General features: G+C 47.4%; 1 protein-coding gene and 1 long non-coding RNA gene across 6 annotated transcripts; one reads left to right on the forward strand and one right to left on the reverse strand.

Annotated features, from left to right (window-relative positions):
• Nucleotides 1-47: 47 nt before the first annotated feature.
• coil (coilin p80) lies at nt 48-12,868 on the reverse strand. Its single transcript, XM_052513369.1, is given in 9 exon segments — nt 48-843; nt 2,115-2,203; nt 2,935-3,004; nt 5,622-5,669; nt 10,043-10,132; nt 10,367-10,527; nt 10,565-11,656; nt 11,659-11,669; nt 12,024-12,868. Coding segments are annotated over 9 exon segments (1,866 nt in total). The 5' UTR covers nt 12,275-12,868; the 3' UTR covers nt 48-789.
• On the forward strand, nt 8,858-10,031 carry LOC127927257 (uncharacterized). Of its 5 annotated transcripts, none has more exons than XR_008126712.1 (4): nt 8,858-8,978; nt 9,538-9,672; nt 9,728-9,862; nt 9,980-10,031. It is a non-coding gene; the product is annotated as an uncharacterized LOC127927257 (long non-coding RNA). The 5 variants fall into 5 exon arrangements; XR_008126713.1 differs by having other exon boundaries at nt 9,728-9,835; nt 9,899-10,027; XR_008126711.1 differs by having other exon boundaries at nt 8,858-8,951; nt 9,899-10,025.
• Nucleotides 12,869-13,215: the final 347 nt, after the last annotated feature.

The following is a 13,215-nucleotide window of genomic DNA, read 5'->3' on the forward strand; positions in this document are numbered from 1 at the left end:
CTTGATAACTAACCGGAACTATGACATAGCTTAAGAAACCCCACCTATCTGGTCATAGGATATCAAACGTTTATTATCTTACAAACAAGTTTATAAAAAAATTCAAGATGGGACATTCACAGTTATATCAATGTGTAAAAAATAAAAATAAAGAGACCAAAGATTAAATAACATTTGAAGGTAGTTATGCAACCTACCCTGTGCCCTCCCTTCCACAATACTACATTAGAAGATGTTTAAGTAAATCATTAAAATGGTGCTCATCACACCCAGAACTAAAACTAATCAATAGCTTTAATCCAGACTTTGATTAGCTGAATCCAAGGTTCTGGTCAATTTCATTTTAACTCTTTTGTCTGAGGAAATAAACTGAAACACAAAACTATTGAATTTAACAAATCTCCATAAAAGAAACATCCTGAATTAGTTGATTCAACCACATGTTGACAGTAAGGCTGGTTTCCCAGACCCAGATTAAGGCTCTACTCATGAACTAAACATAATCATAGTAAATGGAACATCTCCAGCTTAATCTGGGTTCAGGGTAAACTGTCTATGGAGGTGTCAGAACAAGCCCCAGTCCATCCAACCAGAAACGGACTGGCCATGGGGCAGATCCGGCAAATGCCAGATTTGGGCTGGTCCATCTTTCACTTAGTCTAAATTGGGGTTGTGTGCTGAATTATTATAATTTGGCCAATACTGGGGAACTCAAGTGGGGGAAATGGGCCAGTGTTTTAGAAATGCCTGGTCCAACTCGACCAAGAACGTCCATCTTGTTCCTCAGCTCTAATTCCCAACAACTAGCCTGGGTTCCAGCAGTGAGTCCCAACGTTCAGTCACCTGCAGAGAGAGAGAGAAAGACACTGAAATGGGATTCTATTCAATTCTATGGGAGTGACATCACAAACACATCCCCATGGCAACCGGAAAACCACAACATTCCGAATTCTGCACATACAGCTGTTTTATTGGAAAGTATTTAACCCCCATTATGCCTGGTTTAAAGTCTCCCAACAGGTTTCTCTTTCAACTAAACGATTATAGGGGACATTCATTGGACAATGAACAGCTTCCCTCAACATGTGGGTGATGGGGTTAAAATGCAGTCAGGGACAATAGAGAGGGGGTCAAGCTCATCCATACAGTGTCACACAGCCAGTAGAGTGAGAAGAGGCCTGTTTAGTGAAGAGAGGATGGTCAATGGAACCAAAACAACATTCAAAGGTTAAGCCCCCCAAGAGTGTTACGCCACCCCCCACAGTGTTAAGCCACCCCCACCCCCCAGTGTTAAGCCACCCCCAGAGTGTTAAGCCACCCCCAGAGTGTTAAGCCACCCCCCAGAGTGTTAAGCCACCCCCAGAGTGTTAAGCCACCCCCAGAGTGTTAAGCCACCCCCAGAGTGTTAAGCCACCCCCAGAGTGTTAAGCCACCCCCCAGAGTGTTAAGCCACCCCCAGAGTGTTAAGCCACCCCCAGAGTGTTAAGCCACCCCCCAGTGTTAAGCCACCCCCCAGAGTGTTAAGCCACCCCCCACAGTGTTAAGCCACCCCACCCCCAGAGTGTTAAGCCAGCCCCCAGTGTTAAGCCCCCAGCCACCCCCAGAGTGTTAAGCCACCCCCAGAGTGTTAAGCCACCCCCAGAGTGTTAAGCCACCCCCCAGAGTGTTAAGCCACCCCCCAGAGTGTTAAGCCACCCCCCCCCCAGAGTGTTAAGCCACCCCCCAGAGTGTTAAGCCCCCCCAGTGTTAAGCCACCCCCAGTGTTAAGCTTCCCGGCTCCCCCCAGAGTGTTAAGCCACCCCCAGAGTGTTAAGCCACCCCCCAGAGTGTTAAGCCACCCCCCAGAGTGTTAAGCCACCCCCCAGAGTGTTACGCCACCCCCCCCAGAGTGTTAAGCCACCCCCCCAGAGTGTTAAGCCACCCCCCAGAGTGTTAAGCCCCCCCCCAGAGTGTTAAGCCACCCCTGGCTCTGACATACAATCTGATAATACATTATTGTAGAAATGAAGTCTAAATTGTGATGAATGTGCGCAGATCAATTGTGCTGCAGGATCAGTGCATATAGGCAGGGTCTGTGAAATAACACTGTACAGTAACAGTATTTTATGTCTTACCCTGGAGCCCCGGGACACAGCGTACTCCACACTCTCGGATCCGTCCGCATTCTGATACACCAGGTCAAACTTCCCCGGCTCCACCGGCGCTGAGGGGAAGACAGACATGTTAAGGTTGGTCCATCTTGGTAAGGTCCAATGACAGGTAGTGCCAGTTGAGGGGCAGACAATGACAGGTAGTGCCAGACAATGACAGGTAGTGCCAGGTGAGGGGCAGACAATGACAGGAAGTGCCAAGGTACCTTCAGATGGCTGAGGGAAACATCGTCCGAGTCCCGATTCTCCACCTTCCTCCCAAAGTTACACACTGGAACACTTCTCATCATGGATGTAACAATGGAAGCTCACTCCAGCCAATCATTACATCAATACAATGACAGGAAGTTGTGCCAGTGCACTCTGGGAGAAGGGTGGAGTATCGCCATTCAACAGTTACTTCATTTCCCCCCATTCATTTAAACTGTTAAGTGAGGGATCTTCATCCTACCTTGATAAGTAGAGAGCAGTCATCCGTTTGGTCTTACCTTGATAAGCAGAGAGCAGTCATCCGTTTGGCCTTACCTTGATAAGCAGAGAGCAGTCATCCGTTTGGTCTTACCTTGATAAGCAGAGAGCAGTCATCCGTTTGGTCTTACCTCGATAAGCAGAGAGCAGTCATCCGTTTGGCCTTACCTTGATAAGCAGAGAGCAGTCATCCGTTTGGTCTTACCTTGATAAGCAGAGAGCAGTCATCCGTTTGGTCTTACCTTGATAAGCAGAGAGCAGTCATCCGTTTGGCCTTACCTTGATAAGCAGAGAGCAGTCATCCGTTTGGTCTTACCTTGATAAGCAGAGAGCAGTTCGAGCTCAATCTGTTTGGTGCTGTGGTCAAAATGAATGATTTTCCCCTCCTGATAGACAAACAGGGAGACACACAGTGAAAAAGAACATTACCCAAATGAAACCGATTATATTTTTTTTAAATATGTAGCATATAAACATTTCTTACCACATGTATTTAGTCCTTAGTTCAGGACATAACTTGAGAAGAAAGTGCTGTCCACCTACGGTTAGAGAAAACAGTTCCTAACCGTGTTCACACAGCTCTTTCTCCTCAGGTTATACCAGACAGAGAGAGAAAACAGTTCCTAACCGTGTTCACACAGCTGTTTCTCCTCAAGTTATACCAGACAGAGAGAAAACAGTTCCTAACCGTGTTCACACAGCTCTTTCTCCTCAAGTTATACCAGACAGAGAGAAAACAGTTCCTAACCGTGTTCACACAGCTCTTTCTCCTCAAGTTATACCAGACAGAGAGAAAACAGTTCCTAACCGTGTTCACACAGCTCTTTCTCCTCAAGTTATACCAGACAGAGTGGAGAGAAAACAGTTCCTAACCGTGTTCACACAGCTCTTTCTCCTCAAGTTATACCAGACAGAGAGAAAACAGTTCCTAACCGTGTTCACACAGCTCTTTCTCCTCAAGTTATACCAGACAGAGAGAAAACAGTTCCTAACCGTGTTCACACAGCTCTTTCTCCTCAAGTTATACCAGACAGAGGAGAGAAAACAGTTCCTAACCGTGTTCACACAGCTCTTTCTCCTCAGGTTATACCAGACAGAGAAATCAGTTCCTAACCGTGTTCACACAGCTCTTTCTCCTCAAGTTATACCAGACAGAGGAGAGAAAACAGTTCCTAACCGTGTTCACACAGCTCTTTCTCCTCAAGTTATACCAGACAGAGAGAGAAAACAGTTCCTAACCGTGTTCACACAGCTCTTTCTCCTCAAGTTATACCAGACAGAGGAGAGAAAACAGTTCCTAACCGTGTTCACACAGCTCTTTCTCCTCAGGTTATACCAGACAGAGAGAAAACAGTTCCTAACCGTGTTCACACAGCTCTTTCTCCTCAAGTTATACCAGACAGAGAGAAAACAGTTCCTAACCGTGTTCACACAGCTCTTTCTCCTCAAGTTATACCAGACAGAGAGAAAACAGTTCCTAACCGTGTTCACACAGCTCTTTCTCCTCAAGTTATACCAGACAGAGAGAGAAAACAGTTCCTAACCGTGTTCACACAGCTCTTTCTCCTCAAGTTATACCAGACAGAGGGAGAAAACAGTTCCTAACCGTGTTCACACAGCTCTTTCTCCTCAAGTTATACCAGACAGAGTGGAGAGAAAACAGTTCCTAACCGTGTTCACACAGCTCTTTCTCCTCAAGTTATACCAGACAGAGAGAAAACAGTTCCTAACCGTGTTCACACAGCTCTTTCTCCTCAAGTTATACCAGACAGAGTGGAGAGAAAACAGTTCCTAACCGTGTTCACACAGCTCTTTCTCCTCAAGTTATACCAGACAGAGGAGAGAAAACAGTTCCTAACCGTGTTCACACAGCTCTTTCTCCTCAAGTTATACCAGACAGAGAGAAAACAGTTCCTAACCGTGTTCACACAGCTCTTTCTCCTCAAGTTATACCAGACAGAGTGGAGAGAAAACAGTTCCTAACCGTGTTCACACAGCTCTTTCTCCTCAAGTTATACCAGACAGAGAGAAAACAGTTCCTAACCGTGTTCACACAGCTCTTTCTCCTCAAGTTATACCAGACAGAGGAGAGAAAACAGTTCCTAACCGTGTTCACACAGCTCTTTCTCCTCAAGTTATACCAGACAGAGAGAAAACAGTTCCTAACCGTGTTCACACAGCTCTTTCTCCTCAAGTTATACCAGACAGAGTGGAGAGAAAACAGTTCCTAACAGTGTTCACACAGCTCTTTCTCCTCAAGTTATACCAGACAGAGAGAAAACAGTTCCTAACCGTGTTCACACAGCTCTTTCTCCTCAAGTTATACCAGACAGAGAGAAAACAGTTCCTAACCGTGTTCACACAGCTCTTTCTCCTCAAGTTATACCAGACAGAGAGAGAAAACAGTTCCTAACCGTGTTCACACAGCTCTTTCTCCTCAAGTTATACCAGACAGAGAGAAAACAGTTCCTAACCGTGTTCACACAGCTCTTTCTCCTCAAGTTATACCAGACAGAGAGAGAAAACAGTTCCTAACCGTGTTCACACAGCTCTTTCTCCTCAAGTTATACCAGACAGAGAGAGAAAACAGTTCCTAACCGTGTTCACACAGCTCTTTCTCCTCAAGTTATACCAGACAGAGAGAGAAAACAGTTCCTAACCGTGTTCACACAGCTCTTTCTCCTCAAGTTATACCAGACAGAGGGGAGAGAAAACAGTTCCTAACCGTGTTCACACAGCTCTCACTGTTCTTTCTCCTCAAGTTATACCAGACAGAGAGAGAAAACAGTTCCTAACCGTGTTCACACAGCTCTTTCTCCTCAAGTTATACCAGACAGAGAGAGAAAACAGTTCCTAACCGTGTTCACACAGCTCTTTCTCCTCAAGTTATACCAGACAGAGAGAGAAAACAGTTCCTAACCGTGTTCACACAGCTCTTTCTCCTCAAGTTATACCAGACAGAGGAGAGAGAAAACAGCGAGTCTTTCAACTATTTTTACTTACTTTATACTCAGACACCTCTGGTGTGTAGTTCTCTGTCAGCTCCAGCAGCTGTGAACACACACACACACACACACACACACACACACACACACACGACAGAGTGATAATGAGTTACATGGAGGTGTGTAGCACCCTAGCAACACAACTCTACAGTCATCTCTCACTGTTCTTCTATGTTAATTAAAGAGGTTTTATTCACATGGAAAACGGAGGGACTTACAGTGGTAAGAAAAAGGTATGTGAACCCTTTGGAATTACCTGGACGAATTACCTGGGACTTCTGGACGAATTACCTGGGACTTCTGGACGAATTACCTGGGACTTCTGGACGATTTACCTGGGACTTCTGGACGATTTACCTGGGACTTCTGGACGATTTACCTGGGACTTCTGGACGATTTACCTGGGACTTCTGGACGATTTACCTGGGACTTCTGGACGATTTACCTGGGACTTCTGGACGAATTACCTGGGACTTCTGGACGAATTACCTGGGACTTCTGGACGAATTACCTGGGACTTCTGGACGAATTACCTGGGACTTCTGGACGAATTACCTGGGACTTCTGGACGAATTACCTGGGACTTCTGGACGAATTACCTGGACTTCTGGATAAATTGTTCATCACATTTGATCTGATCTTCATCTAAGTCACAACAATAGCCAAAACACATTGTGCTTAAACTAATAACACACAAATGACTGTATTTTTCTTGTCTATATTGAATACATCATTTAAACATTAACAGTGTAGGTCGGAAAAAGTATGTGAACCCCCGAGGCTAATGACTTCTCCAAAAGCTAATTGGAGTCAGGAGTCGGCTAACCTGGAGTCCAATCAATGAGACGAGATTGGAGATGTTGGTTAGAGCTGCCCAGCCCTTTAAAAAAAAAACTCACAAAATTTGAGTTTGCTATTCACAAGAAGCATTGCCTGATGTGAACCATGCCTCGAACAAAAGAGCTCAGAAGACCTAAGATTAAGAATTATTGATTTGCATAAAGCTGGAAAGGGTTACAAAGTATCTCTAAAAGCCTTGACGTTCATCAGTCCACGGCAAGACAAATTGTCTATAAATTGAGAAAGTTCTTCACTGTTGCTACTCTCCCTATGGGTGGCCGTCCTGCAAAGATGACTGCAAGAGCACAGAGCAGAATGCTCAATGAGGTTAAGAAGAATCCTCAGAATGTCAGCTAAAGACTTGCAGACATCTCTGGAACATGTTAACATCTCTGTTGACCAGTCTACGATACGTAAAACACTAAACAAGAATGGTGTTCACGGGAGGACACCACGGAAGAAGCCATTGCTGCAAGTCTGAAGTTCGCCAAAAGAGCACCTGGATGTTCCACAGCGCTAGCGGCAAAATATTCTGTGGACAGATGAAACTACAGTTGAGTTGTTTGGAAGGAACAGACATCACTATGTGTGGAGAAAAAAAGCCCAGCACACCAACATCAAAACCTCATCCCAACTGTAAAGTCTGGTGGAGGGAGAATCAAGGTTTGATGCTGCGTTGCTGCCTCAGGGACTGGACAGTTTGCTATCGTCAGCAGAAAAATGAATTCCCAAGTTTATCAAGACATTTTGCAGGAGGATGTAAGGCTCTCTGTACGCCAATTGAAGTTCAACAGAAGTTGGGTGATGAAACAGGACAACGACCCAAAACACAGAAGTTAAACCAACATCAGAATGGCTTCAACAGAAGAAAATATGCCTTCTGGAGTGGCCCGGTTAAGAGTCCTGACCTCAACCCGATTTGAGATGCTGTGGCATGACCTCAAGAGAGCGGTTTACACCAGGCATCCCTTGAACATTGCTGAACTGAAGCAGTTTTGTGAAGAGGAATGGTCCAAAATTCCTCCTGACTGTTGTGCAGGTCTGACCTACAACTACAGGACACATTTAGTTGAGGTTATTGCTGCGAAAGGAGGGTCAACCAGTTATTAAATCCAAGGCTTCACATACTTTACAACCCTGCACTGTGCGTGTTTACAACCCTGCACTGTGCCTGTTTACAACCCTGCACTGTGCCTGTTTACAACCCTGCACTGTGCCTGTTTACAACCCTGCACTGTGCCTGTTTACAACCCTGCACTGTGCCTGTTTACAACCCTGCACTGTGCCTGTTTACAACCCTGCACTGTGCCTGTTTACAACCCTGCACTGTGCCTGTTTACAACCCTGCACTGTGCCTGTTTACAACCCTGCACTGTGCCTGTTTACAACCCTGCACTGAGCCTGTTTACAACCCTGCACTGAGCCTGTTTACAACCCTGCACTGTGCCTGTTTACAACCCTGCACTGTGCCTGTTTACAACCCTGCACTGTGCGTGTTTACAACCCTGCACTGTGCATGTTTACAACCCTGCACTGAGCATGTTTACAACCCTGCACTGTGCCTGTTTACAACCCTGCACTGTGCCTGTTTACAACCCTGCACTGTGCGTGTTTACAACCCTGCACTGTGCGTGTTTACAACCCTGCACTGTGCATGTTTACAACCCTGCACTGTGCATGTTTACAACCCTGCACTGTGCATGTTTACAACCCTGCACTGTGCATGTTTACAACCCTGCACTGTGCATGTTTACAACCCTGCACTGTGCATGTTTACAACCCTGCACTGTGCATGTTTACAACCCTGCACTGTGCATGTTTACAACCATGCACTGTGCATGTTTACAACCCTGTACTGTGCATGTTTACAACCCTGTACTGTGCATGTTTACACGGGGGGTTCAAGAAAGACTTGAAAACCTATAATTGTTTGTTATTAGTTTTAAGCAGACGGTCTATTGTTGTGACTTAGGTTAAGATCAGATAAAATGTGATGATGAATGGATGCAGAAATCCAGGTAATTCCAAAGGGTTCATCTACTTTGTTGCCATTGTACATCAGCAGCATCTTTAACTCTTTCCCTCCTCGACCAGGGAGAGTCGACTGAATTAGTACAGCTAGGAGTTTCCTGGTCACATGACCTGAGCAGGAAGAAGGCTCCAGTGTCTGAATGGAGTGATGCTATACACTAACTATGGTCTTCCTTCTACTAGTACACTAAGGCCCTTCCAGTTGAACCACTGGGAAACACGTGTTACTGAGTGGACCACCCTGGTTAAATAAAGACACATGACCTGAGTGAAGATAAAACGCATTGCTTCCATTTGAACCCAGTGTATCAGACTGAGCTGTGTGGTGAGTACGGTCTATAAGAGGTGGGTTACCTCGACGGTCGGTCTATAAGAGGTGGGTTACCTCGACGGTCTATAAGAGGTGGGTTACCTCGACGGTCTATAAGAGGTGGGTTACCTCGACGGTCTATAAGAGGTGGGTTACCTCGACGGTCTATAAGAGGTGGGTTACCTCGACGGTCGACGGTCTATAAGAGGTGGGTCTCGACGGTCTATAAGAGGTGGGTTACCTCGACGGTCTATAAGAGGTGGGTCTATAAGAGGTGGGTTACCTCGACGGTCTCGACGGTCGGTCTATAAGAGGTGGGTTACCTCGGTCTATAAGAGGTGGGTTACCTCGGTCTATAAGAGGTGGGTTACCTCGACGGTCGGTCTATAAGAGGTGGGTTACCTCGGTCTATAAGAGGTGGGTTACCTCGGTCGGTCTATAAGAGGTGGGTTACCTCGGTCTATAAGAGGTGGGTTACCTACGGTCGGTCTATAAGAGGTGGGTTACCTCGGTCTATAAGAGGTGGGGTCGGTCTATAAGAGGTGGGTTACCTCGCGGTCGGTCTATAAGAGGTGGGTTACCTCTCGACGGTCTGGGTTAAGTCTAGGTGGGTTACCTCGGCGGTCGGTCTATAAGAGGTGGGTTACCTCTATAAGAGGTGGGTTACCTCGACGGTCTATAAGAGGTGGGTTACCTCGGTCTATAAGAGGTGGGTTACCTCGGTCTATAAGAGGTGGGTTACCTCGACGGTCTATAAGAGGTGGGTTACCTCGACGGTCTATAAGAGGTGGGTTACCTCGACGGTCTATAAGAGGTGGGTTACCTCGACGGTCTATAAGAGGTGGGTTACCTCGACGGTCTATAAGAGGTGGGTTACCTCGACGGTCTATAAGAGGTGGGTTACCTCGGTCGGTCTATAAGAGGTGGGTTACCTCGACGGTCTATAAGAGGTGGGTTACCTCGACGGTCTATAAGAGGTGGGTTACCTCGACGGTCTATAAGAGGTGGGTTACCTCGACGGTCTATAAGAGGTGGGTTACCTCGACGGTCTATAAGAGGTGGGTTACCTCGACGGTCTCGACGGTCTATAAGAGGTGGGTTACCTCGACGGTCTATAAGAGGTGGGTTACCTCGACGGTCTATAAGAGGTGGGTTACCTCGGCGGTCTATAAGAGGTGGGTTACCTCGACGGTCTATAAGAGGTGGGTTACCTCGACGGTCTATAAGCGGTGGGTTACCTTGAAGGCGATCTTCTGTCCGTCCTGAGGGGGAGCAGCTAGGAGGGGCATCTCACTGTAGTCCCTCTTGGGGACACTCTCTGATGGGTTCTACAACACACACACACCTATAAATGTCATACCTCCCACATCTTCGTTGCAGCAGCAACAGAAGTAGGTTACAGAATGGCACAGGGTCGGTGTCGAGTCCATTTCAATTCAGGAAGTAAACTGAAATGCCAATTCCAGTTCTGTGCTTTTCAATGGAATTTTAAAAATAAAGAAAAATCTAAATGAGTTGAAATGACCAACCCTGGAATATGGTGTAGCAGTCAGTTGACTTACCTGGAACACCACAGAGCTGTTAATCAGGGAGTCCTTCTGGTACGATGGTGGCTGAGGAGTCTGCTGTCGCTGTCCACCTTCATAGTTGAAATAAAACCCTGCATTATCTCCTCCCCCTGCCCCGCTATCTTCCCCTCTCCCTCCTCTACCCCCGAGAACCCCTATCCCACTCCCCACCTCTACCCCCACCACGAGGACCCCTGTCCCAGTCCCCTCTAACACCCCTACCTCCACCAACCCAACTCTGGCCTCTACCCCCACCTCTCTCCGCACCCCTAGGGCTTCCCCTGCCTCTCCAGGTGGGTTGTGCTGCCATAGCAGGGACTATCCCCATCCCCAGGCCCGGTTGTTTGATAACCAGCTGGATCTCCTCCTCACTACTACTACTACTACTACTAGAGCCTGGGCTCTCAGGCCTCCTGTGGGCCTTCTGCACTGCTGGGGTAGAGCCTGGCCCTGGAGCATTAGCTCTCTGGCCAGGGGATACAGAGGTCCTGGGACCTGAGGAAGGGAGGCTGGGCCTGGAGGGGGTGGTTTTGTCTCTAGGACCAGCTCCGGAGCCGGTGGGTATGGTGGTAGGAGGAGTGGCAGCAGGTTTGGACAGAGGAGTTTGGTTTTTAACGGGAGGTTTGTCTGTGGTGGCTTTGCTAGAGGCATCGTCACCCGATGAGTCTGAGGAGTCCGAATCAGATGATGAGGGAGGTGGGCGTGGTTTCTTAATGGGGACTCGGGGTTTAACTACAGGGGTGGCTTTAGATGTGACAGGGGGTGTAGAGCTAGCAGAGTGTGATTTGGAGGGTAGTTTCTGCATGGGGATTGTACTCGGGGCCTCCTCCTCACTACTGCTTTCACTGGAATCAGAAGAGTCGTCCGATTCCCCATTCGGGGTCTTTGCTGTGGCTTTACCGTTAACAGATACTGCTTTGGCCGATGGAGCCTTCTTGGTGTTTTTGTCCGCTTTGACTACGGTGGGAGAGGGTCCTGTGGACGAGGTGGGAGAGGGTCCTGTGGACGAGGTGGGAGAGGGTCCTGTGGACGAGGCAGTGGTTTTGGTCGCCACCTTCTTATCTTTCTTTTTCTTCTTCTGTTTCTTCTTGTCTTCTTTCCTCCTCTCTTCAACTACAGCCTGGTTGGAATCGGCCTCCTGACTCTCCTTTCTCTTCTTCTTCTTCTTCTTCCACTCTTCACTCACTCGGTTCTGTGTGGGCTCCTCCTCCTCGGCAGCTCTCCTCCTCTTCTTGGACTTCACAACAGATGTGTTCGAATGACTTCCATTGAAAGGGTTAGGGTGTCCACCTTCACTCTGTCAATCAACACAACATGGAGGGTTGGAACGGTAGATATTCTCAAAGTACTAGGGTGGTGTGTGTGAAAACATATTGGCCTAGGCTAAGACCAGGCTTGCAGTGCAATCCCTCTATTGTTTTGTTGCAAGCCGGTGTAGCTAGCTACCTAGCTAGGCTGTATAACCAACCCAAATAAATTGAATGAACCAACCACGTGGGTTAGATCACAGACTGAAATCCTAATGAAAGTTACAGCGCCATTAGCTCTTGTCCAAAGCACCAGCGCAGGAATACAGCTAAGCGTGGATCAGACTGGATAAAAACATGTCTGGCTAGGCGTGTGTGTGTGTGTGTGTGTGTGTGTGTCGCACCTGATGCTGTCGTTATCTCGGACGACGTAGATGCTCTCTGTGTGCGGCAGGTAGCAGTCTTCGATGAACAGACTCAAAATGCTCCTGCGACTGAAGTCGAACTTTTCCCTGATCACGCTGGCTATGTCTGCTACCACGCGGCATTTGTTCAGATCGACGAGGACCCAGCACATGCGACAGTCGGATACCGAGGGCGGCGGGTAATCAAAATACAATCGCACCCGTATCACATTGGTATTGGAGGCTGCCATTGTTGCTGTGTGGAAGGAAATCAATCTCACACGCCGTTCAGAAAACTAGTTGCCTGTCTTTTGAAGAGTTGACTCGTTCAGTTACTGCCACCTGTTGGTACGGAAGGGAATTAGCCAGCTAAATATTTCATTACACTCTCCCTCATACCGGAAGCACTAGCCGGTTCCCACTAGATAACACAGCCACAGGGTCAATTATACTCTAAAATCTTTGGTAGGTGTAGTTGAAAACATTTAAAAAACATAAGTCCGGTAAAGAGGCAGTCTTTTTCAAAACGTAAAACCCTTAACAAAATATCAATGCATGTTTTATTAACAAATAGCCTAACAATTGATGAGCAGAACCGAGTAGTAGGCAAAAGTAGGAACCATTTTGGTCAACAACAAAATATTGTCATTATGGACAGATCTACATACATTTAAAACGTCACACATAGCTGGTGAGGTAGTGCATGTCAGTGTCGTGTGTAAATTGACTATAGAATGTGAGACTAATGCTTCTAATAAAAAAACAAAATCATGGCGTAATGACAGGCAGCCTATGATAAACATATTGCTTGAAAAACTCAGTAACTCCTCAAACACCTGATTTTATCCGTTTATCCCTCTAAACACTAGGCTACCTGCCGCCCCTCTAAACACTAGGCTACCTGCCGCCCCTCTAACCACTAGGCTACCTGCCGCCCCTCTAACCACTAGGCTACCTGCCACCCCTCTAACCACTAGGCTACCTGCCACCCCTCTAACCACTAGGCTACCTGCCGCCCCTCTAACTACTAGGCTACCTGCCGCCCTCTTCAAGACCCCCACCTAGGCTACCTGCCGCCCTCTTACCACTAGGCTACCTGCCGCCCTCTAAACACTAGGCTACCTGCCGCCCCTCTTACCACTAGGCTACCTGCCGCCCCTCTTACCACTAGGCTACCTGCCGCCCTCTAACC

Source organism: Oncorhynchus keta, unplaced genomic scaffold, assembly GCF_023373465.1.
Source record: "Oncorhynchus keta strain PuntledgeMale-10-30-2019 unplaced genomic scaffold, Oket_V2 Un_scaffold_1014_pilon_pilon, whole genome shotgun sequence".
Classification (NCBI taxonomy): domain Eukaryota; kingdom Metazoa; phylum Chordata; class Actinopteri; order Salmoniformes; family Salmonidae; genus Oncorhynchus; species Oncorhynchus keta.